Source organism: Arvicola amphibius, chromosome 5 (genome assembly GCF_903992535.2).
Source record: "Arvicola amphibius chromosome 5, mArvAmp1.2, whole genome shotgun sequence".
Lineage (NCBI taxonomy): Eukaryota > Metazoa > Chordata > Mammalia > Rodentia > Cricetidae > Arvicola > Arvicola amphibius.
The window spans coordinates 36251542-36279034 of record NC_052051.1 but is presented as its reverse complement, the minus strand read 5'-3'; the positions used below and the strand labels follow the sequence as shown (position 1 = coordinate 36279034).

At 38.0% G+C, this 27493-nt stretch overlaps 1 protein-coding gene across 1 annotated transcript in view; it reads right to left on the bottom strand.

The window, feature by feature from the left end:
- Nucleotides 1-1189: 1189 nt before the first annotated feature.
- Nucleotides 1190-27493, bottom strand: part of Esf1 (ESF1 nucleolar pre-rRNA processing protein homolog) — a 48542-nt gene continuing 22238 nt past the window's right edge. The window contains exons 10-14 of the mRNA XM_038330713.1: nucleotides 19963-20084; nucleotides 16452-16539; nucleotides 5158-5234; nucleotides 3849-3995; nucleotides 1190-1667 (exon numbers count right to left, since the gene is read on the bottom strand). Coding sequence (XP_038186641.1) covers nucleotides 1374-1667; nucleotides 3849-3995; nucleotides 5158-5234; nucleotides 16452-16539; nucleotides 19963-20084 — 728 coding nt within the window. The 3' untranslated portion in view covers nucleotides 1190-1373. The remainder of the gene's footprint in view (nucleotides 1668-3848; nucleotides 3996-5157; nucleotides 5235-16451; nucleotides 16540-19962; nucleotides 20085-27493) is intronic.

Sequence of the window (27493 nt, the reverse complement as noted above, 5' to 3'; positions counted from 1 at the left end):
GGATGTGGCTCGGTGGGAGAACACCAGCCTAGTGTGTATGGGCTGGGTTTTATTCCTAGTACTGAAAAAAAAAAATCAAACCAAATAAATTGAATCCCTACTTGATCTGAATTAAAGGTAATAAAGTTTCCTTGAAATGAAGTAAGTGTCTGTAGATTATACTCATAATCTTCCTATGACATCATCTTCACTGACAGGTCAATGTTGGGATGTTCACAGACATATCTCAGGAGCCTTATCTGGATGAACAGCCCAAGTCAGTCTTGTGTAGAGATTCTGTTGTTCTTTATTATAATGAGAAAACTATTCAACAGGTGCTAATTTTTTTACTTGCCCTTTTTAGAAACTGCTAGGATTTTGATATTGCTCTGAGATTCTCATCTTTAATAAATATGCTTTCTTGGTAAACAGGTTTTTATGCTAAAGATGGTAACTTTAATATAAAACACAAACCTACAGAATTTGTACTGTCTTTCAAAAGAAGGCTGCATCGTTAATTGCTACAGTCCATTTTGGTTTTATTTCCTTTTACTTATATGCAACACATCCAGTTTTCCCGTGTGAGTGGTCAGTTAATAGCTCTTAAAATCTATACCAGATAAACCAAAGGGCATTAGTCTTGAAGATGTCCTTTAATTTTACAAAGAAGTGGGATTCCCTTTATACTAAACATTCTAAAAAATCTAAAGAAGGATTTTTGTTGTTGTTGCTACAAATGGAAACATGACTGCAGAGTCCATGAGCCTTTCAAATGAAATTATGCGCAATATAAAAATGAAACTCTTTCCAAGGAACTGTTTTTTCATCAGTTAAAGTCTTATTTCAGTTATGTTTTCAGAATAGTTGGCTTGAAGTACATATATGAAGCAAAGCGACACTATAAAAACTAGTAAAAACGCAAACTAGTAGAGTCTGTGCACTTCTACTCACACAATAGCTCTACATGCAAATTACTAAGCATGGAAAAAAGTTCACAGCTTCATCCTTTATGTTAGGAAAATAAATTATTTTAATAGCTATTTAGCTCTGCTTCCTGAGTTTTGAGAGATTAAGGTACTATATAAACATACACACACACACACATATATATATGTACATATACATATATACTTAAAAATTTGTTTTTAATCTGTACACAAAAAATTGGACACCATTTTTTTACATATATTTTTGTTTGTTTTTTAATTTTTGAGACAGGGTTTCTCTGTTTGGCTTTGGAGCCTGTCTTGGATCTCATTTTGTAGACCAAGCCGGCCTCAAACTCACAGAGATCCTCCTGCCTCTGCCTCCTGAGTGCTGAGATTAAGGCAGCTACATTCCCATTAACCCTTAAACTATTTCTGTGTACTTGAGATAACAGAAACAGTGCCCAGTTATTTGACTCTCTGTTTTTTTCTGGCTTGGAATTGCTCTGTTTTGTTTTTCACGGATTTAATCAGTAATGACAAGGCAGGATCTGAGTGCTGCTTCTGGGCCGCCTTTCCTGCGTCCTGCTGAGCTCTCTCCACTGCTTGAGTAAGTAGTTCTTCTTTTCGTTCTCGTTGCCGAGCTTTCTCTTCAAGAATTTTTTCCATAGCTTTTGTCTTCTTGAAATTAGGATCAGAAGGATCCAAATTGAATAAGTGGGAAGTGTACATTGCCTGAAACCGTGCGTCGCTAACATTTACCTGTGAATTCAAAGAGAACAAATAAGCAAATAAAGGCAAAGAGCTGCTGGCTCTTAGTACACAAGTGTATGCACTGTGCGATGAGGCATCAGAACCATTTTCTACAACCAAAAAAAGTCTTTTACTTTGTTATTTGAGACAAGTTCTGTCTTTTAAGTCTAGGCTGGACCATAACTTGCTGCTCTTGAACACAGGATCCTCCAGGTCTTGGCGTCCTAAGAACTGGGATTACAGGCATGTGCCACCAAGTCCAGGGTAGACTCAATGGACTCTTAAGGCCTGCCCTTCAATCACAATGTGAAGGATACACTGTTCTCTTCCTCCCAAACCAATCTACTTGAAAGGGAAGAATAGTGGCTCATGTGTATAGTGGTATGTAACTTGGATCATTACTTCACTGACAGGGAAGTGGTTCCCAAGGCAGGGCTTCTACTCCTCACTTAGCATAATACTGACTTCTGTCCATCATAAATAAGTCAATTTGGACACTGCTTAAGTGCTTGGAGTTTAAGCAGTCACTGCATTATGTGTAATTTTAAGAAATTTTAAACTTGGTGTTAAGCAAAAGTAGTTACTAGCTAGGCCAGGTAGCATGGGGCAGTAATCCCAGTTACTCAGGAGGCTAACTACAGATTTAAGGCCACCTTGGGCATCTTAGCAAAAACACTGTTTGAAAATATAATGCAAAATGGTAGCTGCAGATGTTGCTCAGTGGTAGTGCTAGCCTAAACCTGTGTGAAGTGCTAGGTTTAATCACCTGGAATCATAAGCAGTTATTGGGTGGGGGCAAAGAAATCCACTCTCCAGTCCAAGATTTCTAAGATATAAACCCCAAACTTATCCTCTAGATGTTTCTACAAAAAGCACTATGGTTATACCTTGAAAAGTATACCTGTCAATCAAGTCAGGCTTAGCAACGAACAACAAAGAAAAAACCTGAGTGTACTGGAGATGGATTACAGCTTTACTTAGTTATAGTGAAGACGACAGACATGATACCAAGAGTAACAAAGGAACTCTTATGAAAATTCTGTGTGTGTGTATGTGTGTGTACAGGTGTCTGTGCCTGCATGCAGAGACAAGAGGTTGATGACAGATGTCTTCTTTAACGTTGTCTGCCTTATATTTTAAGATAGTTTCTCTCAATGAAACTGGAGCTTTATCACCTGGGTAGGCTGGCTGTCAGCAGGTCCCCAGGATCAGTCTGTCTCTATCCCCTACAGCCCTGGGTTATACACATATGCTACTGCTCCTAGCTTTTAGTGGGTTCTGGGATCCAAACTCAGGTCTCATGACGGTCCAGCAAGTTCTTTACCCACTGAACCATCTCCACAGCCCTCATGAAAAAAAAGTTTGCGTGGTATGTAGAAGTTAGAGGACAACATGAGGGTGTTAGTTCTCTTCTGCACCATGTGGAAGACAGGGCATGAACTTGGCTGTCAGTCTCAGAGGCAAGTGCTACTACTTGCTGGACCATATCACAGCTCCATGAAAAATATTTTATGCATAGTTATGTGTGAAGGCAGAACTCATAATAAGAAATTATTCTTTGCTTTTTAATTAGAAAAAACCGGTTCATCAGAAACTTCATGGGGACAGAAGCATACATGGACAGGTAGAGCAACAGTGGCCTTGCGATCTTTCTACATACTATGAAGAAGCTGATGTCCTTCCCTCCACTTTGGCCAAATTCAACATTCAACCGTTTCTTCTTCCAAGTTCACTAGTGGAAAATGTTAAGTAACTCCTAGTAAAATATGGCCATTAGGACCAGGCACTTACCATAAGAAGAAAACTGAAGAGGAACAGAAACGTGATATGAAGAAATTAAAAAAGCATTGCCCACTATGTTGGCTACTGTACACAGTAAGAGTGAGCCCAATATCATGTGAACCCTCATGCTCAGCTACCTCTCAAAGCATGAGTATATCACTGCTTCTGGTTTTAACATTTAAAGGCCACAGATTTTTGTTTAACATAGCTACCAAATTAAAGGTAACAATTTCACTTAGAGCTCATCACTCTGGGATGAACTGTGTTAAAGAACAGTTGCTCTATCACCATTAAGGGACCTTGATATGGGTTTTTCAAGGGTAACTTCATGTCTAATTTCTACATCCAGAACTGCCTTTAGATTTAATTCCACCTTCAAGAAGCTAATAATGACGTGTTGCCAGTTACCTCAAAGTCATCCTCAAGCAACTCCTTCTTTTTCATAAGCTTTTTCTTCTTCTTTTTGCTCAGATTCTGGTGTTCTACAATCTTGTCATAATTGAAGTGTTTCTTGCTGTCTTCTTCCTCATCCATTACAAGCAAGGCCATTTCAGCCTATGGAAAGAAACAGACAAAACTTCAAATGTACAGCAGAGTTTTCCTGTACCGCTACTCTGAGAACTGCTTATAGTCAATGAGTGAAGAGCAGAAAGAGGCCCCAGATACACAGTGTAGGTCCATTCGAGGCTGTGATGTGAGGATTAGCTACAAGAAAGGAGGAAAGGCTCAGTCTTTATACAAAGGACAGATGTCCATCCTTGTAGAGTAATCTGATTAGCAAGCAAGGGAACGAGAGCCCCGGGTCTTTCAAATACATTTCATTTTCATCTTGTTCTCTCTAAGTAATGACAGAAAATTTACTTTGTGATTTAAATTACAGCTTCCAGATGTGTACTTTAGCAACTGGGAAAATTCATTTGCTCGTTTTTTTTTCTTGTCTCTTTCAATACTGATATACTTTCATGAGCTAGACTCAGCATTTGCTTCTGAAACCAAGTATTATGTTTCTACTGACCATGACATTAGAGAGACACCTCATGAGTCAAGCAAACAGCCACAAGCAATAGAGAAAACACACAGGCCCATGCTTTGTGGCCCTTACACATATGAACACTTTAATTTCCTTTCCTTCCATCACTGGCACTCACACTCAACTTCCTTACTGAATCACGTCCCATGTCTTATGAGGACCACTTAACATGCAACGGGGGAGAGAAGAGAAGAATGTATTAAACTCAACCGTGTAGGCGGTCAGTCAAGGCCCAAAGCCAGTGCATAAGTATCACAGCATTTCTAATGAAGATTTAGCATTGTACATTAAACTTGTATTTACTACTAATAAAAGAGAAATTAGCATTTGACAATCTATAACAGAAACTGTAACAGGATCAATAGAATCAAAGGACATTGAAATACTACTTTATGTTCCAACAATACTTTCTTTTTCAGTCATATTAAAGGGTGAGAATGAGAATATCTTCTTATTCATAAAGGGCTTGAGAAACTTTTACTTCATATTAGCTGGAGAAATAGTGTTTGGTTAAAGGTAACATTTAAAAATATGTGACTAAAATATTTATGTATCTTATAATGTATTTACAAAACCCATTGGAAAAATCAGTTTTAAAATTAGAGACACTGAAAACCCACATGATCCACATCATTCCAACTCCTCAGACCAAGCATTGATAAACACTCAACAATGACCACTTTCTACCTTTTGTTTTTCTAGTTCAGTTTCTTCCTCTGAAGATGTGCTGCCCTTTGCAGATTTCGTTGATTTTTTCTTTATACCTGGTACAACAAACAGACAGAGGAGGGTTAAAATGACAAGATTAACAGGATCTGTTTATACTATAAACAAAATGGAAGAAGGCCATGGGCATAAACAGAGTATACAAGCCTTCTGGAAGGTGACTAAGTACTGCAAGGAAGGTATTTCTGTTGATGTAGTGGCACATTTCTGTAACTCTAGCACTCAGCAGAGGACAAAGGGTTGTGAGTTCTGAGTCTGATACATAGTGAGACCACCTCAAAACCAAAGCAAAACACCAGTAATTAATAAAGAGAATCATTAGACCATGTACTGAACAAAATGGCTTAGTTCTTTTGGAGCGAAAAAAAAAATCCCACACAGGTTATTTAAAAGGATGAACAATTTGCTTCATCCTAGAAAAAAAGAATTGGTTATGCCCTTATCTGTAAAACAGGTTTGTTTTTTTATTTTTAAATTTATTTTGGTGTGTCTGTATGCAGCTAGCTATGCATGCAACACAGCAAAAGACAACTTGTGGGAGTTGGTTTTCCCTTTCTATCATGTGGGTCCTGGGAGTCTGAGGTCTTGGCCATGGCAGCAAGCACCTTTACACCCTGAGCTATATCCTGCATGTATGTGTGTGTACCAAGTGCATGCCTGGTACCCATGGAGGTCAGAAGAGGGTATCAGATCCCTTGCAATTACAGTTACAATTGAACTGCCATGTGGGTGCTGGGAACTGAAATGGAATTCTCTGCAAAAGAAGTAGGTGCTTTTAGTTACTGAGCCATCTCTCTAGCCCCAAACATGGAATTTAATAAAGGCAACTACCTGTTAGTCTAGGGACTCCATGGATTAGTAAACTGTAAGAATATAGTTACTGTTTGGCACATATTATTACATGGTACCTGCAATTATTGCCATTATTGTCTGATTATACATGTTTTAAGTTCCTTAGCAATTGTGCTGATGCTATGACTTTTTTTTCTTTTGTGTGTCTGAGTATGAGAACTTCAAAGATAGATGGAGTCAGGGTGATAAAGTATGAAAGATAGTTTGCACACTTCAGAATGTTACGGCAGCAACGCTTCTCTGGGAACCATGGGACACTGTCTTCTTTTGAGAAACCGCTTTTCCTCCTACTGAATAAAAACCAACAGCCTTGGGCTGGGGATATAGCTCAGTTGGTAGAGCGCTTGTCTAGCATGCATGAGGTTCTGGATTTGCTACTCAACACAACAGAGAGCCAGGTATGGTAGCTCAACTCATGCCTGCAACTGAAGCACTTGGGAAGTGGAGGTAAGAGATTACCCTTAGCTACACAAGGAATAAGAAGCTAACTTGAGCTGTACGAGAACCCGCATCCAAATGAAAAAACAAAAATAACCCAACTTAGTGGTATGAATGAGAAATGCTCCCCACAGTTGTAGGCATTTACACACTTGCTCCTCAGTTGTTGGTGATGTCTGAGGTTTGTTAAGTACAGCATTACACTGAGAAAAGGCTTTGAGTGTTTTTTTTTTTTCTTTCTTTTTTTTTTGGTTTTTCGAGACAGGGTTTCTCTGCAGCTTTTTTAGAGCCTGTCCTGGACCTAGCTCTTGTAGACCAGGCTGGCCTCGAACTCACAGAGATCCGCCTGCCTCTGCCTCCCGAGTGCTGGGATTAAAGGCGTGCGCCACCACCGCCCGGCTTGCTTTGAGTGTTTTTATCTCACCTCATTTCCAGTACTCTATCTGTTTTGTGACTGTGGGTCAAGATGTGAGCCCTTAGCTTCTTGCTCCTGCTACCATGCTTGCTGCCTCCACCCTGTAATTATGGGCTCTAACCTTCTAAAACCATCAACCAAACTCAATTCTTAATTCTAGTAGCTGCCTTGGATATGGTGTTTTATTACAACAGAAATGTAATTCCCCCCCCCCCACCATGTTTGTTATAGTAAAAACAAATCGAGATGTTGGAAAGATGGTTTATTGGTTGAGAGCACTTGTTCCTGAAGAACCCCTGAATTCAGTTCACAGCACCCACATGGTGGTTCACAACCACCTGTAACTTCAGTCCTGGGGATCCAGGAAGATGGTACTTTTGTTTGTTTGAGACAGTGTTTCTTTGTGAAACAGTCCTGGTTGTTCTGGAACTCATTCTGTATACCACGCTGGTCTAGAACTCAAGAGATCCACCTGCCTCTGCCTTCTGAGTGTTGGGATTAAAGGTGTGTGTCACCACCATCCAGCAAGTACACATCTTTTTAAAAATTTTTTTGATGCAGGTTATATGCAAGACACCAGAGAAATGAAAAGTTCATGTTCTGAAACATTATCTTATCACGGACTCTCACTGCAAGCAGCAAGTATCTCTTAAGACAGCCCTGGTCGTGCATGACTGAGATGTCAGCATCAGAACACGCCTGGGTGCATAGTGAGATCCTGTCTTAAAAACAGAACAAAGCAAAATAAACAAAGCTTTGTTTTTCATCTCCTGGGAATATTGCAAGAAGTACATAAGGATCAAACCTATTGACTTGCATAAAAACAAAGACTCTGAATCAGATGTTAGAATTTTATAGTTACAGAAGATAAATGGAAATAACTGTTATATCTATAGTAATAGACTTACAAAGTTTCTTTTGTTATTTTTTTTTAGTTAAAACATCATGGAGAAAACTGATCACGCCCAGAGATATTCCTGTCTGCCAACTTCATAATGTTGGTTGAATTTGTCAAAAAATATTCCCATCTACAATTTCAACCTTTTTAAAACTTCATTTTGTGCACATGTGCACGGACACAGATACGCACAAGCATGCCACAGTCCAGTTTGTGCATAGTCAGAAGACACCTTTGAGACAGAGTCTCCCCATCCACTCTGAGTTTCCGGGGATGAAACTCAGGTCCATGACAAACATGCATGACAAACACTTCTACCTTCAGAGCCATTTTGTCAGCTTCTACTTTAACTTTTAAACAAATTCTATAGTCTTGAGCTAAGCCTCAAAAACTGTCCATTTTGTCCTTGAACCGACTTTATACTGGGCATATTCCGTAGTGTATTCCTTAACTGAGCGTCCTTGTGGAATATGCCTACCTCCATGAATATGTAGGCTCCCTGAGCAACATCCTCATCCTGAGGAGAGCACTGCTTTAGAAAAACCTGTGTAGTAATACAATGTTGAAGGTAATAAATCTCTCTCCATTTGTTTATTTCTTGGTTATTTTTATTTGTGCCTTTTCACTTGTCAAGATGTAAATTGCTGTGGAATATTCTTTAACACTATTTGAATATATGTTACTGAGATTGGTTTAATAAAGAAGCTGACTGGCCAATAGCTGAACAGGATGCCAGGCAGGGGAGCCAAACTGAGAATGCTGAGAGGAAGGAGGGTGGAGTCAGAGGAGTCATGAGTAGGTGCAGAGAGAAGCAAGACGGACATGCAGTACTGAGAAAAGAACCAAGCCATGTGGCAGAGTATAGATAAGATATATGGGTTAATTAAATACAAGAGTTAGTTAAAAACAAGCATGAGCTACTGGACAAGAATTTATAATTATGCTGGGTGGTGGCGGCGCAAGCCTTTAATCCCAGCACTTGGGAGGCAGAAGTAGGCGGATCTCTGTGAGTTCGAGGACAGGCTCCAAAGCTACAGAGAAACCCTGTCTCGAAAAACCAAAAAAAAAAAAAAAAAAAAAAAAAAAAAAATATATATATATATAATTAATATTAAGCCTCAATTTGGGAGTTGCTGGCAGGACAGGAAAACTCCATCAGTAAACTTGTATTTGGTTGAACAAAAGTTTAATAATGTATCTATAAAAAATGATATGCTATAAAACAAAATATGTAAGAGAACTTTCTATATCTGTATCACTTCTAGTGTCTGAGAAAGGCTTCTAGTTCAGTTGAGTGCTTCATTTGAGACAGACATTAAGGGCCCTCCCTAGATGTAGGTAAGTCTCAGTACCGAGCTGAAGGGGAATGGGTAAGGTCCTCCACTGACTCCCTTTTTAATTTGATGCAAATTTCTGCATCCATCTAAGATCACTTACCCTTTCTTTATGGTGATACATTGTGGTTTTGCTTAAAAAAAATAAAACAAACAAACAAAAAAAAAACAAAAAAACAGTGTTGTTTTTACACTGAGCTTATATTCATGTAGATACTGGCTCTGTCTCTAATCTTTACAATGTCCTTGTAGAAACATGATGGAGGAGAGTTATCTGTCTATGTTTCTTTCATTGGTTAATTAATAAAGAAAACTGCCTTGGCCCTTTAAGAGACAGAAAATTAGGTAGGTGGAGTAGACAGAACAGAATTGTGGGAACAAGGAAGTAGAGTGGGGGAGACGCTTCAGGCAGTCTCCATAGGGAGTCTTCATGCTGCTCCTCTCCGAGATGGACGCAGGTTAAGATCTCTCCTGGTAAGCCACACCTCGTGGTGCTACCCAGATTACTAAATATGGGTTAAAGGAAGATGTGAGAATTAACCAATAAGAGGCTGAAACTATGGGCCAGGCAGTATTTAAATAAATACAGTTTCCATGTAATTATTTTGGGTAAAGCTAGCCGGGAGGCGGGACACAGCCCCGCCGCTCCATTTCTACAGAAACACATTAGGATTCAGATTCTATCAGCTACCAACTGCTCCTGGGCAATCTATTACCTTCAATATATTCAACTATAAAGTGAGCTGAAAATGGATTTGAGGAGAGGGGCAAAATCACTTGTAAATTCTAATGCAGCACACAACCAGTATGCTGTAAACATATAACACTGGCTGAATGAGTCAAATAAGTAAAATATGGTTGAATTTCATAGTGGTTTATAAAATACTTAAAAGATAGTAAGACAAAGGATACATTTTTTTTTAAGGGATGTACTGTACACTTTAGTCTTACTTTTTCAAAAGCAAAATCTTTACAGAGTTTATACAATTAGGGCTGGGTGTACCTTAGGGGTCAAGTGCTTGCCTCCCTTCCGTCTATCCTTAGCACTAAAAGAGGAAAGTTACAAATTGGCAATAAGAAAAAAATTCCAATGTTTGTAGCACAAATTCTAATTGGTATTAATAATAAAAACCCAGAGTCAGACATTGGGGTTAATGCTGAAGATCAGAGAAGCAGAGTGACCAGCCACTAGAGTTCTTTTTACTTCTATCAATGCTCAGACAGAAGGGGCAATCCATCCTCAGACTGCATTTGTCTCCAAAAAATCTCAGACTGCACTGAGCTCCTGTCTCCTCCTGCCAGACAGTCCTCTCTCTGTCAAACAGTCCTATCACTCCTGTCTCCACCTCCCTAGTGCTGGGATTAAAGGCATGAGATTTCAAGAGCTGGGATCACCTTTGTGTGAGCTTTGGTTCTTGTTTAGACAGATTCAATCTTGTATAGCCCAGGGTGGCCTAGAACCAACAGAGAGCCCTCTGTCCTGGGACTAAAGGTGTGTGCCACCACTCCCTGGCTTCTAGTGGCTTAGCTCTGTGCTCTGATCTTCAGATAAGTTTTATTTGTTGAAACACAAACAAAACATCATTTCAAATATTTCATTTCCAAAAGAAAAAAGTTAACTTTCATCTTAGAAGTATATTTTCAAAATTCTCCTAACTCTTTTGATAACAAATTGCAGTTTAGGGGGAAAACTGTAATAAATCTCTGGTGCTCATACTGGCTCCTAACCCAACCCAAATACCACATCTGGCATCAATCAAAATCAATTCTTTCACATATTGAAAGTTTATACAATTTTATAAGGTATATAAGTTTAGCTCTACAGGATGCCCAAGGGCAAGCATGTTATAAATATATTCAAGCTCACCTTCTTATACTACTGTTCTGGTTATGTACAGCACTCTTAACTACATAATTTTTTTTGTTTGTTTAAAAAAACTCATTTACTTATTTATTTTACATCCTGGCTGCACTTTCTCCTCTTTCCTTTCTTTCTAGTTCTTCCCTCTAAGGCCCGCTCTGTTCCCATCCCCACATCCATTCCCCCTCAGTTTCTGTTTAGGAAAGGGAAGGACTCCCAAGATTATCAACAAAACATGGCATATCATACTGCTGCTTATCATTATGTCTTGAATATTTTTGGAAACGAGGTATATATCCTTAAGTAATGACTGCATTTTACTTCTATAGTACTAATCTCCAAGATTTATCTTAACAAATTAATAATGAAGGCAATATTGTGTCAATACATTCATATATCAATTTAGGCCACCTGAGTAAAGACAAAACAAATAAAACAAACAAACAAACAAAAAACCCAAGACAATGAAGACACCAGCTCCATCTAAGAATACCTATTGTCTAACCACTACTGAAGGGAAAAAAGAACCCACCATCAAGCCTTAGACCTAGAGGCACAAACAAAAATACAAAAGCTTTTTTTTACTTCCTTACAGGAACTGACTTCTCTAAGACTACAAGTAGGCTTCCATATATGCTAGTTGGTTTTGTCAACTTGACAGAAACCGAGACATATTTGGGAAAAGAATTGTAATTGAGGAACTGCTTTCATCAGACTGCCCTGTGGGCATGTCTGTGGAGCATTTTGTTGATTAATGGTTGATGTGGGAGGATCCAGCCACTGTGGTCCATGCCACCCTTGGGCAAATGATTCTGGGTGGTGTAAGAAAGGAAGCTGTGCAAGCCAGGAAGCAGTGCGCTTCTACAGTCTCTGCTTCAGTCTGTCCCTTCCTCTAGGACAAACCTCTTCCTCTAGGAAGGGATATCACCTTGAGATGATGAACGGTTGTGGAGATGTCAGTCAAGTGGTTTGAATAGGAATGGCCCCCATAGACTCATGTGTCTGAATGCCCGGCCATGGGGAGTGGCACTACCAGGAGGTGTGGCCTTGTTGGAGGAAGTGTGTCACTATGGAAGTGGGCTTTGTGGTCTCATAAGCTCAAGCTAGTCCTAGTGTGGCAGTTTCCTGCTGCTACCTATAGATCAAGATCAGAACTCTCAACTCCTTCCCCAGCACCACGTGGGCCTGCTTGCTGCTATACTTGCCATTATGATAATGGACTAAACCTCTGACACTGGGATCCAGCCTCAATTAAATGTTTTCCTTATTAAGAGTTGCCGTGGTCATGTCTCTTCACAACAATAAAAATTCCAACTAAGACATATGTCCTTCCTTTCCCAAGTTGGTAGTAGCCAGTGTTTTATCACAGCAACAGAAACTAAACTAGGACACTGTCTTCCTACACCCTGTTGGATCATAAGAACAGAACATTATATCAATCTTTGTTCTTTGCTATACTGTGTATATACACTGGTAAAGAAAAAGTCGTTTATCCTGGAAAGAACAAATTTGAAATTTAATATGGGATTCCCCTCTGTATGCTGTGAATGTTTTATTACCAATTGGTTTATAAATGGAGACTGCTTGTTCGTTTCCCAGCTGCTCAGACCCGAATAACCACACAGTAACTATATTAATTATAACACTGTTTGACCAATGACTTAGGCATATTCCTAGCTAGCTCTTATATCTTAAATTAACCCATTTCTATTATTGTGTATTGCTACGAGGTATGGCTTATGGGGTAAGGTTCTGACATCTGTTCTTGCGTCTGTCTTTCTCCTTCAGCAGCTACATGTCTCCTTGACTCCACCTACTTACACACTCTCTCTCTGTTCTCATTTCCTGCCTGACTTTACTCTGCTAAGCCATTGGCGGAAATAGCTTCTTTATTAACTAATGGTAATAAGACATATTCACAGCATACAGAGGGGAATCCCACATCGTTGGTTAATAAAAAAAAAAAAAATTAAAAAAAAAAAAAAACTGTTTTGGCCTAAGGTAGGGCAGAATAAAGCCAGGCAGGAAATCTGAACAGAGATATGGAGAATAGCCAGAGGCAAGGAAACAGACGCCAGAACTTACTGATAGGCCCCAGTCTCGTGGTGATACACAGATCAATAGAAATGGGTCAATTTATGATGTAAGAGCTAGGTAGGAATACACCTAAGCTACTGTCCAAGCAGTATTGTAATTAACACAGTTTCTGTGATTATTTGGGTCTGGATACCCAGGAAATGGAAGAGTAGTCTCCGACTACAGAAATTAACTGAAAATTATTCATAAAATGCATCTGTTTGTGCATATATGCAATATATATCAAACATATTTCTTTCAAAGTCCAGTTGTACTGTAAGTAATTGTACTGATGCATAAAGTACAGGAAAAGACATCATGGTGAAAGAAGTCATGGATCATTTAGTATGTTGGATTGTGGCCTAAGAAATATGCCATTAGTAAATTCTGCCACTATGTGAACATTACAGAGTATTCTTACCCAAGCTAAGTTGGCTTGGTCTCTAGATATCAGGTTACTGCACCGCCATCCGTCACATATGTAGTCTGTATTGTTATATGGTGTGTGGCTTTATGGAAGGAAGTATCTTCTAACAAGTGCTGAAAGTCTCTGACAATGAGTGCTTGCTCACTGAATGGATACCAGGTAAAGAAGGGCAAATGGCTTTGCACTCTGCTTACAGTACTACTTAAAAGGGGTATTTTCTTTTTGTGAACCACCCTGTGAGGTTCAGCTGGTTCTCTCCTGTCTTGGTCTCCTTTCCTGAGGCCTTGCTGCACATTCTATACTTTTGCCTCTTGTCTGGCCTTCAGATTTATGTCTTGTCTTTATCCACTCTCGGTTATCCTGGCCAAAGCAACCTCTTTAAACTTGAGAACTCATTTAATCAATTTCCTTTGGCAATAACTCCCCTCAAAATTATCTGATTTTTTGGTCAACAATGGACTTTTTTTTCTGTGAAAATTGAGTTTTCTAGCTCTCACTAGTGTCTCTTTCAACATGTTTTCTTTGCAGGATGACGTTACTTTCCTGCTTTAAAGCTATTTGGTGGCTTTCTACAGTCAACAATAAAATCCTAACTTTCTGTCTTGACAACAAAGCTCTGCAGGTCACTTCCTATTAGAAATCCACCCTTGCTCCACACATAACTCCCTCTCAGACCATGCCCCAGCCATACGATGACCTTCAATTCCTTCAACAATGCACAAAATGTCCTTTCTCACTTTACATCCTTTTCCTTCCTGTGCAATGCTCTTCCTCTGGCAGTTGTGTCCAAGGTCCCAACTCAAATCTCAACACCTCAAGGGAGCCTTCTTTGCCTATTCTATTTACAAGACACACCGTTTTCTCGTTCTCTTCTCCTCTCTGCATCACTCTTTTTTTTTTTTTTTTTTGGTTTTTTCGAGACAGGGTTTCTCTGCAGCTTTGGAGCCTGTCCTGGAACTAGCTCTTGTAGACCAGGCTGGTCTCGAACTCACAGAGATCCGCCTGCCTCTGCCTCCCGAGTGCTGGGATTAAAGGCGTGCGCCACCACTGCCCGGCTGCATCACTCTTTTAAACACCACACTCATATAATCTTGCTTCTGCTTTTAGTACATCTTCCCTGAAAGCAGACTGTTCAGAAGATACCGTCTTGTCCTTATTGTTACTGCTATAGCTTTAGCTTATCAGACTGCACTGCATCTGACAATCACAATATTTAATGACAGAGTGAACAAACTTGGTAAGACACACATTTTAGTCATACATTTCATGTAAAAAGTTCTCATCCTATTTTCCTTTAAAACACCGAAGTACCACTAACTTTTAAAACAAGGCGTGGTGGTGCACACCTTTAATCCCAGCATTCAGGAGGCAGAGGCAGGTGGATCTCTATAAGTTCGAGGCCAGTCTGGTCTACAGAGTGAGTTCCAGGAAAGGCTCCAAAGCTACACAGAGAAACTCTGCCTTGAAAAACAAACAAACAAACAAACAAACAAACAAATAAAACCAGATGATAGAAACAATTTTTAATGGAGCATTCTGAAATAAAAAACACATTGAAAACAAATTTTGCCTATATTGTCCACTTACTCAGAATGTTTGATGCTAATGCTAGGGAAAGCTTACATGCAATTTGGCTGCTACCCTACACTACTGAACTATTTAGGTTATTGTTTGAATGCTGCTCTGAGCTCTGCAATCTGACCAGATTATATATGTCAAATGAAGCACTTTGGACACAGAACAAGGAAGCTTTAATGCTTCACAGTTCTCAATAATAAAACTTTGTTTCAGTCAAGGGACAAGGCTAAAATTCATCATCTTTTAGAAGTGATCACAAAGGTATGAGAAAAAGCAGAATATGCTAGGTTTCCATTTCCCTTTTCAATTCCTAAGAATCTCATAGCATATAATAGAATTTATTCAACTTAATCTCCTTTCACCAATAAAATGTCAGTGCTAAAAGGCCGTAAAAACCAGGAAAGAATTTTAAGCATTTTGCCTTTTCCTGTTGAGAACTGTTCTGGCCCACTGGTCAGCAGGGACAAGAAGCAGGGAGATCTCATAAACTACTTCTCTTTACAATGCCAGCTTGACGCTCTCAAGAATAAGTACTGGGAGTTCATGTGTGTGTGGAATAGGGATGAGGGGAAGGCAAAGCACACAAGAGCAATGAATACTTACAGTGCTTTCTGCACAAACTTACCCAAGTATGGCCTCAATCTTACCAAACACATATACCCAAAAATACAAATGAAAGTATCTGGGAAGCACAAGTGGTATAAGAACCACGGAGACAAGACTCTTTAGACATAGGAAGCTGCTAAGTCATCTTAGCTTAGGGATTTGAAGAAAATGGGAGCTATGAGAAAAGCTGGCTTTTAAACTTCATTTAACAAGGGTAAATGAAAAAGGGACTAAATATTAAGCCTAGATGCCTTTGTATATTTGAATAGAAAAGGCTATTATACTATCATTTTATGCTTACATTTAAAAACTATATGCATGCTAGACAAATTCTTCACTGCCTTTGCAGAGACCTGCTCTTGTAGAGGTCCCAGGTTAGGTTTCCAGACTACACGGCAGCTCACGACCATCTGCAACTCTAGTTTAAGGTGTTCTGACATCCTCTTCTGGCCTCTTTGAACACTGCATGCATGTAGTCCACATACATGCAGGCAAAACAGTCATACACAGAACATACAAATAAGGAGACCTTTTTAAAAACTCCTTTATAATGGAATTACTTTATATCTTCTATATACAGGGGGCATGTTGGTTCTTCTCAATATGACTTATGATTGAACTCTACAGGACAGACATGGTATAAACCATTAATTAAGCTATCCAAATTCTAGCATATTTGAGAGAATGGCTAGTTTCAAATATTTTTTTCAACCCATATCATCCTTTTCTTTGGATTCCAACTGAAAAATCACAAGTACAGGCTGGCTTACCTATTTTTTTAACTTCTTCAGCAAAGTAGGGATCATTCAAATCAACATCAGAGGGAAGCTCATCTTCACTGGCTTCTTCAGCAAGAGCCTTAAAGATGAATGTAAAAAGAATTGCAACATTATAAAGACTGAAGTATGTGAATATGAAGATAATGATAAACATTTTTGAAGTCAAGAAATTCAATGTAGAGGCTGAAGAGATAGCTTAGAGGTTAAGAGCACCACCCACATGGCAGCTCAAACTGTCTGTAGCTCTATGTTTACATATGCATGGAAAATGATAAAAGGAAACTATGATTTTTGTAAGAAAAGAATATTATCAAATATGGGATCCCTGTCCTCAGAAAGTCGTAAGGCGCATACTGTGCTGTTCAGTTTTTGTAAACTTGACAGAAACTTGAAGAACTGCCTCCATTAGACTGTCCTGTGGGCATGTCTGTGGGGGCACTAATTAAACTGCTAATTGATGAAGTTGGGCCTAGTCCACTGTGGATGATGCCATCTTTAGTCCTGGGTTGCATAAAGAATGTAGCTGAGGAATCCAGAGGAAGCACGCCAGAAAGCAGTGTTCCTGTTTTAGCTTCTACACTGACCTTTCCCACAGAGAGCATATGACCTGAAAGTGTAAGATGAAATAAACCCTTTCTTTCCCCAAGTTACTTCAGGTCAGAATATTTTATCATAGCAACAGAAACCAAAGTAGGATTCAGATATAGATATTTCCTTAATATAATTTGAACAGACTTCCTACATTGTATTGGTCTATTTAACTAACAAATAAAACCATAGAGTAAACTGAGATTAAGACTAACCAGACTGGGTTTTTTCTAAGAATCTAAAACATCCCTGTCATTTTACTAAATATGCTTATTTACGGTGCTGGAGAAGATAATAAATAGTCCGTGACCCACAGGCAACAGGAAGTGAACTGAGACACTGGGGGTATCTTGAGCACAGGAGATCTCAAAGCACAGTGACAAACTTCCTAAAACAAGGCTACACCTACTCCAACAAAGTCACAACTCCTAATAGTGCCACTCCCAATGAGCTTATAGGGGTAAATTACATTCAAATTACTTAAGGCACTCCATTTTAATCAAGGGCATAGTTAACCAAGATGATACTACTATCTTAACATATATGTACAGAAATTGGTCACCTAATTTCATGGGAACTACTACAGTTAAAAACATAGATTAATATCAACCCATTAAAAGTAGGTAATTTCAATACCCAGCTTCCTCCAGTAGAAAGATCATTTGGACAAAAGATAAACAGGGAAACATCAGAAACAAATGATATTATATATCCAATGAACTTATCCCACCCAAACATCAAAGAATATGTATTTTACTCAGCAGCCCATGGAAGCTTCTCTATAATAGAATGTATCATGGAACACAAAACAATTAAAACCAAATAACTCCATGTCTCTTACCTGACCATAATTAAATAGAAGCTAAAATCAATACCAAATATATCTCAAGTATACAAACTCAAGGAGAGTAAACAAGTCATTATTAAAATGATTAATGAGTCAAAGAAGAAATCAAGAAAAAAATTTTCTGGAACTAAAAGAAAATAAAACCACAATGCAACAAAATCTTTGGGAGACATTAAAAACAGTCCTGCAATGGAGATTTATAGCCCTAAGTGTCTACATAACAAAATTATAAAAAGCACAAATAAATGACTTAATGATGCAACTAAACTTTTTGGACAAAACGATAACAAATCCAGTAGATGACAAGACATAAAAACCAGAGCCGAAACCAATGAAACTAAAACAAAGAAACCAAAACGAAGAATCAACAAATCTACGAGCTGGCTCTATGGAAAGATAAACAAGAAGACAGACCCCCTGGCCTAACTAACCAAAAGCATGATAGAGAACCCAAATAACAAAATCAGAAATAAACAGGGAAACATTACAACAGACATAAAAAAAATTCAGATAAGGAAATAATTAAAGCACCCCGATGCTATTAAATTGGACAATCTAAAAAATAAAAGGAACTTGAATTTGTAGATTTACCCAGACTATATAACAATCTCAGCAGACGCATGACAAATGAGATTGAAAAAGCAATAAGGTTTCTGTTGGGGAAAAAAAAAAGCCCAGAAGAATTTTACCACTTTCAAAGATCTGAGCCAGTTGTCTTCAAATTTTAAAGAATGAGATGACTCAGTGGTTAAGCACTGGCTGCTCTTCCAGAGGTCCTGAGTTCAATTCCCAGCAACCAAAAGGTGGCTTACAACCATCTGTAATGAGATCTGTGCCCTCTTCTGGCATGGAGGTGTACAGGCAGGCAGAACACTTTAAATCTTGAAAAAAGCTTTTTAAAAGAATAATAGCAATAGGAGTACTGCCAAACTCCTACTATGATGCATGCCGGTATTACTCTAATCCCAATGTCAGGTAAGGATACAACATTAAAAAAAAAAATTTTACAGGCCAATATTCCTGATGAACATAAATTTAAAAAAATTCTCAATAAAATATTTACAAGCTGAAGACAGACATATATCAAAAGATTATCCACTATGACCAAGTTGGCTTTATCCTAGATGCAGGGATGGTTCAACATATGCAAGCCAATAATGTAATAAATAACATACACTTAAAAAGAAAAATCATATGATTAAGTAAATACAGTAAAGCCTTTGACAAAAATCCAACATGCCATCATGATAAAAATCCAAGAGAGTGGAGCTAGAGGGAATATATCTCAATATAATAAAAACTCTATGTGACAAACACACAGCCAACACCATCCTAAATGGAGGAAAACTTGAAGCAATTCTATTGAAATAAGAAACAAGACAAGTCTGTCCATTAGTCCTACGTTTTTTCAATATTGAGCTTGATGCATTCATTACCTGGAGCAATAAGGCAAGAAAAGGAAATTAAAGGGATACAAATAAGAAAAAGAGAACATTAGTGTGATGGTGGTGGTGGTGCTTGTATTTAATCCCAGCATTCAGGAGGTAGAGCCAGGTGGAAGAGTTTGCAACCAGCCTGGTCTACAAAGTAGCTCCATGACAGCCAGAGCTCCTCAGAGAAACTGTCTTGAAAAACAACAAACAAACGAAACAAAATCAGAAAAAAAAAAAAAAAAAGTACAAGTGTAGGGAAAAGTCTCAGAGTGAGTATTTTATTGACTCCATCACGACTCACTTAGAAAATCTTCCCCCAAAACTGCTAGCTTTATTACTTGTGGAATCATTCTACAAATGGCATTTAATTGCCTATTTAAGTTTTGAAGAAAACTTAGTAAAAGGAGGTACCATATCAAGGAGGCAGGGCTTTTATCCTACTTTGCCACTTTATTACAAAAACGATCCAAAAATTATTTCCTTGTAGATGGTCCCACCTATAGTCCCAGGACTGGGAAGGAGTGTGGGCCAGACAGCAAGATTCTGTCACAGAGACATGCATTTCAAAACAACAGGTGGGGTGTGAGGCACACAACTGGCATTCAATAAACAACTGGTCAATTAACATGGATACCTTCTGTTTCTTTTTCAGTCTTTTCTTCTCTTTCTTCTTCTCTAAAAATTGTTCCCAAGGGGTCAGCTTATCCTTTCCCTCCAACTTGTTTTTGACCATTTCTTCTGCACTCTCTTTAAGGCCTAGAAAAGGAAAAATAGTTTAGCTTAAAATAGTTTATCTTTGCTCAGTTAAAGGGTTACAAAAGCAAAAGAGTACAAATACAGTCTATGTATGTAGGTATATCTAACAATCAAGACCACAAAATAAATCCTATTCCCAGAGAGTGAGCGAGCGAGCTAGCGAGCAAGAGATCTATCTAGCCAAAGAAAATAAAAAAAATCAACAAATTTGATATATGATCATATGGACATTAATGAAAAACCTATTATTAGTCAGACATGCTGATTTACCTACAATCCCAGTACTTCAAGGTTAAGTTTAAGTTCAATCGGGCTATACAATAGAAATATTGTCTCAAAACAAACAAAACTTAAAAAAATAAAGGGATAAGAAACCCAAATATTTACTTAGGCCTAACTCTCCTCTCTATATTTGCTTTGAGCTTCCAAGGATAATTACTGATTCTCGGCTTTTTGGTGAAGACTGAGTGAAGAGAAATTTTAGAGTAAAACTCAAACTACAACTAATGCTAATTAAGCAAAACCATCTTTAGTTTTTCCTGTCTCTGAGAACAAATCCTTGAGTCACCGCTCAAGCACTCTCAAGGCTATGGAGTTCAGATGCAGAGGCCACCAGCTTCACTCTATTCTATACGGCTGCTGTTTGTTCTCATGGTTCATCTCTAAAGCTTTTGTTCCTAGACTACTCTAGACTCATGTATTCTTTAGCCATTAAAATTAAAATTAAATTAAAATACATTTTTAATGTATTTACCAGTAAGACAGAATCATTTTCAGGACTGTTTTTGCACTTACAACATTTTGAATGTGTTTGGGAAGATGAATTAGATCAGTCCCCTCTTTTCTCAAAGGACCATTCTGACCATTCCACTCACTGTCACGTTTTATTTTGTTTATATGGAGACCTCGCAGACTGGGTTGGTCCCCAACTTACTATGTACACCAGACAGGCCTTGAACTTGTGGTGATCCTCTTGGCCCTGCCTCCTGACAGTCTGGATTATAAGTGTGTGCCACCATGCCAAGCCATTTGCTATTTTTAAAAGATGGATTTTGTGTCACATAAATATTTAAAGTTCCATATCCAAATAAGTCCTTCAAAATTTCTAACAAAGATAGATGAATAAATAAATGCCACCATCTTCAAAGAAGACAGAAAAGTAGCTATATATTTCTTACTCTGGCTGGGCTGGAGAGGTGGCTTAGCCATTAAAGGCTAGGCTCACAACCAAAAATTTATTTCTTACTCTGGTTGTAGTGATGACCTTCGTCAGCTTAGGCTTAACCTTCTCCTCTGCCTACTCACTCAACTTTACCTTTGATCTCAGGATGCAAACAAAATAAACCGGGCAGAGATTAGATGTATGCAAACCCTCCCTCCCACATGCACTTCACCCGCTTTCCACTTCAAAATACTTAGGAGACGCACAAATATACAGAACTACTAACAGTGCTTTAGGCTGTGGGGACTAAAATCCAGGTTGAAACAGCTGAGTTCTAAGGTCTATTTCCTGACTGTTAGGCAAAGACTTAGTCTCCAAATTCCTAGGACCTAGAAAAGTATTAAATTACATGTATTCTCAAGTTTCTTTTTATGAAATACTGATGGTAGGAATTCTGATTTGTTAGATACCAAAACAGAAATACAATCTTCAATTTAAAAAAATGTATCTGGGGTTGGAGAGATATCTCAGAAGCTAACAACACTGATTGCTCTTTTAGGGGACCCAGATTTGATTCCCAGCACCCACATGCTGGCTCAAAACTGATGTAGAAGGTCCTTACACCACAAAATCACTTGTAACTCCAGTTCTAGGGAATCCAAAGACCTCTTCTGTCTTCTGAAGCCACCAAGCATGCCACTGAGTGCTTAATATACAAGCACATAAAATAAATCATTAAAACCCATTGTTTATGAGAAAAACATTTCTTATTAGTACATAGTTTTCAGGAGGTATATGAGAGATACAAAGTCATATACAGATACTCAAATGAACCAGTAATGTACCTAGGGAATTTAAGGTGAGATCCTCACATAGAAGACACTAAATTCTGAAAAAACAAGTTGGTTTCACATAACAAGATAGAGTGACATATATAATGCATATAGTTCAGCATATAATCAGTCTATCTCAACTTTCAAAAACATACTATTATATTATTAGATAATAGTTAAATCTTTAAAATCTTTTCGTTTTAGTTTTTTGAGACAAGGTTTGGTCTAGAACTCACAATGTGAACTCACAAAGATCCAGTTGCCTTTGCCTCCCAAGAGGTGGGAGGTGGGAAGCAAAGGCATGTGCCACCACGCTTGGGTAGAGGTAATTTCTGAAAAGGGATTATGTGATTATTTTTCTATTATATAAGTGAAATGTCATTTTATTTGGTACTCGATTCTATAGCTCTGCTTCCAAGTCCCACCTGCATATGTCAGTTCTGTATACTAAAAACAGTGTGGACTCACTTTCTTTCACATTCCATAATATTTAGCATGGTCCCAAACACACAGTAAGTACTTAATAAACATGTCTGTCTTGATCCATTTGAAGGAAGGATTCTTATTTCCTGCCAAGTGTTTGATCTTCGATGTTTAGAACATATTATTTCCAACAAAAAAAAAAATGAATCAAAACTCTAAGGTCTAAATGGTTTCTGTCTCTAACTGGTTCATGCATGCAATACTTATCCTTAGGAAATAATACTTCTCTGGAACTTAGTCTGTTTCTAGCAATAAAGAAACAGTATCTTAAATTCAAGTCAGTCTGTAGTTCTCTTTGCCTGGCTCTCACTAATATACCAAAATAGAAGGACAAACACATTGCAATGAGTTAACACCACCACAATACTTAAAAATGCTTTGTTCTCGTTGTCATCATGAGGTCACTGAAATCTCTTGCCACAGATCACAGTTGTTTATGTTCTGAGTTCTTAAAAATATGCCCATCCCAGAAGTCTCTTGGCAAATGCACAAGAACATTCTTCGGAGCCAGTTTAGCCTCATTTAAGAGAAGCCACTTTGTGACTGAGAAACAACTTCATTTTACTGCTTTTAGTTTTGTACACATTGGTTTAAAAATCTTTATGCATATATCCATGGACTAATAAATTAAAGATATCAATAATACCACAACTAAGGGTAAAGTTCCTTCTAAAGTGAGCCATGAGTGCAGATGATTCAAGATGACAATAATAATTTAACAAGCATAACCTATTCAGAATGATTTTGGCAGTTTCTGTGCATATAAAAAGTATATATAAAAACTTATAAATATTCCTATAAAATCTACAAGAATATACATTCCTTCTGACCTTATCCACATGAAATATTTGAAAAGTCTTCAAAGGATAGAGTATGAATGATTTAAAATAACTCAAATAGATTCTATTACAGGCTTTGTTTATAAAAAAATGCATGTTTTAAGAATTTTCATATAGGTCAAAACTGCCACTTTTTTTTCATAAATAAGGGCTTAGGATTTACTGGGAGTATTTATGAACACTTACATATCAATCTCTTGAAATTTTTGTGTGTGTTAAAAATTAGACTATGTAGCACTCAATTCCAATGTTAGCAACCACCATCACTAAGACCAAAACTCCAAATGTGGAATCCATTCTGGGTCCTAGGTTTTATAGAGGAAAAGCACCAGTCACGTCCTGAGGAGCACTGCCATCAAGGCACCTCTTTAAAACAGCCTATTACTCCTGAAGGTGTGAGGACAAGGAAGGATACGTTTACCCACATGAAGCGTCAAAGGGACACTTGGTCCAGATTAGTGGCCAGTGAGGGTCCTACAGCGCACATCTTATAAACGGCTATAGAATAAGAAAGCAAGTGAAAGGAAAAGTGACTCAAATCTGTTCCACCCACTGACTGGGAGCAACAACACATGGAATGGGAAAGAAAAATAAAAACTAGTTGCTGTAACAACAGCAACAGTTAAAGCTGTCAGTCAGCCGGAGTCAACAAATGTTGCACTATTAGAATCCTGTTACATTTACCGTGTGAAAACAAGAGTTAAAACGAGAAGAATATGTCTAAGTCTAAGAAAGATGCCCAGACTGGGAATTTCTACTCACATAACTAATTGTGCATCTCCCCAAACATTTAATAAATAAATACCCACGGAAGATGTGCCCTAAGTACTTTCTGAATAGGTGCTACTTTTTGTTGTTATTGCCTAAAGTTATTTCACTGGAAGTAAATGCTTTATGTTTGTCTAGAACTTCAGTTATTTGTCTCTAACTCTTCTAAATCCCTTAAAACAATGACGGCTTCCACTTTCAAGGGCATTAATTTTACTACACATCAAACTGTCTCCAATGCCTGCTTCTTAGAGTTCAGTGTTCCTAAAACACTGACTTCAAATACAAGACATATGGGCCTCATTAGGGAGCTATTGTTTCTTGTGTTTCTCTCAAGTTTATCTGTATGTTTTCTTTGCCTCTCGAGCAGTTTGTAAGCATAGTAACATACTACCAAGATATCCTCATATTAGCAGACTGACATCTGGTCAAGTCTGGGAACTTACAGCAAAGACGGAGAAATTATATGAATTATTGTTACTTTTATACATTTATAGGCCAGGTAGGAAATGAATGAAATCTTTTACATGAATGCCTAAGGTACAAAGAAAAAGAATTCCTGAGTCAAGTCTCAAAAAGAAAGCTCAAACAGAAATATTAAACTAGTTCAGAAGCAGGAAGTTTTCCTTGGGGATACAAACTAAGCTAATATGGTCTAGTATGGATCTGGGATCTGGGGTCGTTATGGGCTGCTAGCCAAGGAGGCAGGGGACGTTTGGAGTCTGATCATAGTGGGAGGTCCCAGGATCCTTAAGTGTGCCCCCAGTAGATGGTGAGCCTCCCCCTACAGTTCAGGGGGAGTAAAAATACAGTTCCCCTCAGAGACTCTGTAACCATAGCCCACAAACCCATGGACTTGCGGTTGGAAGTCACACTACTTGTGTGGTCCCAAATACACCAACTTAAAAATTTGATAGGTCTTGGATTAGAAATGCCTCCAGGCACCTGACAAGCACTCTCTAAAAGTAAACCTTCTGATACAGAGTTCCTGTAAGAAGAGAAAGATCTGAGACAGGAAGATTCCAACTAAAATTCCCTACGAGCTAAAGAAAGTAGAAATAAAAGCCAGTAAGACAGAACCATAGACTATGGATTTGGAAACTGAGATTACAAAATACAAATCAGTACTTAAAAAAGCAAAAGAGGAAATTAAAAAAAAGGATTATCAAACTGATGAGACAAGTTTATAGGAAAAAAGAAAAAAGCAACTCCCAGATAAAAACATCAAGTCAGTGTCCAAGTTAAAATACATATATATTACAGAGAGAATTAATGAAATAAAAGCAGAACTAAAGAAATTACCCAGCAAGTCGTATCGATCCAAAGGCATAGAAGCCAAGAGTTATCAGATATACATCAAACATGATTTCTACAGGAGAAATCAGAGAAGAAGAAAACTTAGGACTTTAAGAGGAAAATGGCAGAGTAATTTTCAGCTGATGAGAGATATTATTCAGGACTATGGTATTTAACAAATTACAAGCAAGAGTTAAAAATAAGCAAAACAACCATACCATACTAAAGTCTAATATGGCAAAGAGAGTAAACACACTTTAAATGCCAGGAACCCAATAGAGCACTTTCTGAACTGGCTTCCTCAACACACTGATACATTTTCTTCTTCTGGGAAGGGGTTAAGATGTAGACTGACCTAGCCTATCCACAACAGCAGATGCTCTTCCTACTCTAACCTGCAACACTCAGTCTTACCAGCATCGTTAGCTCTGAGGATAAGACCCATCAGAAACTGTACCTTTTCTTTTTCACGGTTCATTTAGTTATCACAAAAACATCAATATACATAAAATAAAAATAAATAAAAATCTTTTAAAAAATCCAAAAAACTAACCCAACAAGAGGGAAATCATATCTGGTACTAGAAACCTAGGCAACTACATAGGGCTAGTGAATCATGTATCTTAGAAGAACCTAAGCCAGCAGAATCCCTAACTATATTCTGAATATTAGTCATTATACCCACAAATAAGTGTAGTCTCACCTCTCATCAAGGAAACTTCTTGTTGCAACACATGGAGGCCATCACAGAAAACCACAACCAATCAAAATGCAGTTGCAGAGCCTAGTCCCAAAGGATACATCTATAGTACAACTCCCAGGTCTAAGGATCAAGGATCATTGGGGAAGAGGAACAGAAAGGCTGTTAAGTGCCAGAGCAATTGGGATTTACTGTGACACTGTGCCTCCTAGGAATGTCAGAAGCTCTATCCAGAGAGTCTTATCAATATGGCTGCCTAAACAAGGATGACATCAATGCTCACAAGGCCTCAAGTTCACAAAGAAAGTACAGCCAACTAAAGAATGCTGAGAGCAGTAGAGATAGCCTTCCCCAAGGAAAAGCATACAAATTGGTTATGTAAAACTAAATGGTCAGCCCTGAAGAAAGCATACACATACAAATAACATTCTACAGAATGAACAGACTGTAGTTTTGTATTTAAAAATTATGCACACACACACACACACTCACATTTATGCAACAACAATTGATGTGAAAACAGGACATGAATTTGAAAGAGAGCAGGGCAGCATATATGGGCTTGGAAGGAGGAAAGGGATGAGGAAAATTATGTAACTGTATTATAATCTCAAGAAATAAAAAAAATTAAAAATCTTAAAAAACCCAAACCTAGGTCTTATTATAAACACTAGAAAAATATAAAACTATAAGTGAAACAAAAACAAAATGTAATACAATCAGCATAGAAAGCATCCCTAGTTTTTACTTTAATATTATTAAGGAAGAAAATTGTCTTTCAATAATCCAGGAAACCGAGAATGTGACTAGCAACACGATAGAGAAAATGTGCTAGGAACACTTTTAGATAAATTGAGTAGCTTCTCATTTTTAAAATTATTTTTTATTAAACTTATCATTAAAATTTATTTATTAAGTTATTTATTTTTATGCATGTGTGTGTGCTTGCAAAAGCCCCTGAAGGACAGAGGAGGGTATCAAGGCCACAGGAACTGGAGTTACAGAAAGTTGTGAGCCATCACATGGGTGCTGAAAACCAAACCTAGGTCCTCTGCAAGAAGTGTAAGTGCTCTTAACTGCTGAACCATCTCTCTCTAGCTCTGCTTCTCTTTTTTATTATACAATTCACAAATGAGTCAAATGATATTTACACAGTATTCAGCTTATTACCTTACAAAGCTTCCTTAGCCAACCCGTTAAGTGGATGATTCAAGGTTGATTAAGCTTTAAAATTCGAAGCACCTAAGAGCTGTGAGAATCTGCAGTTACCATATAAACTTTTTTTCCATCATCACACTAGGAGGCAAACTGCAAATCTTTTAGCTCAT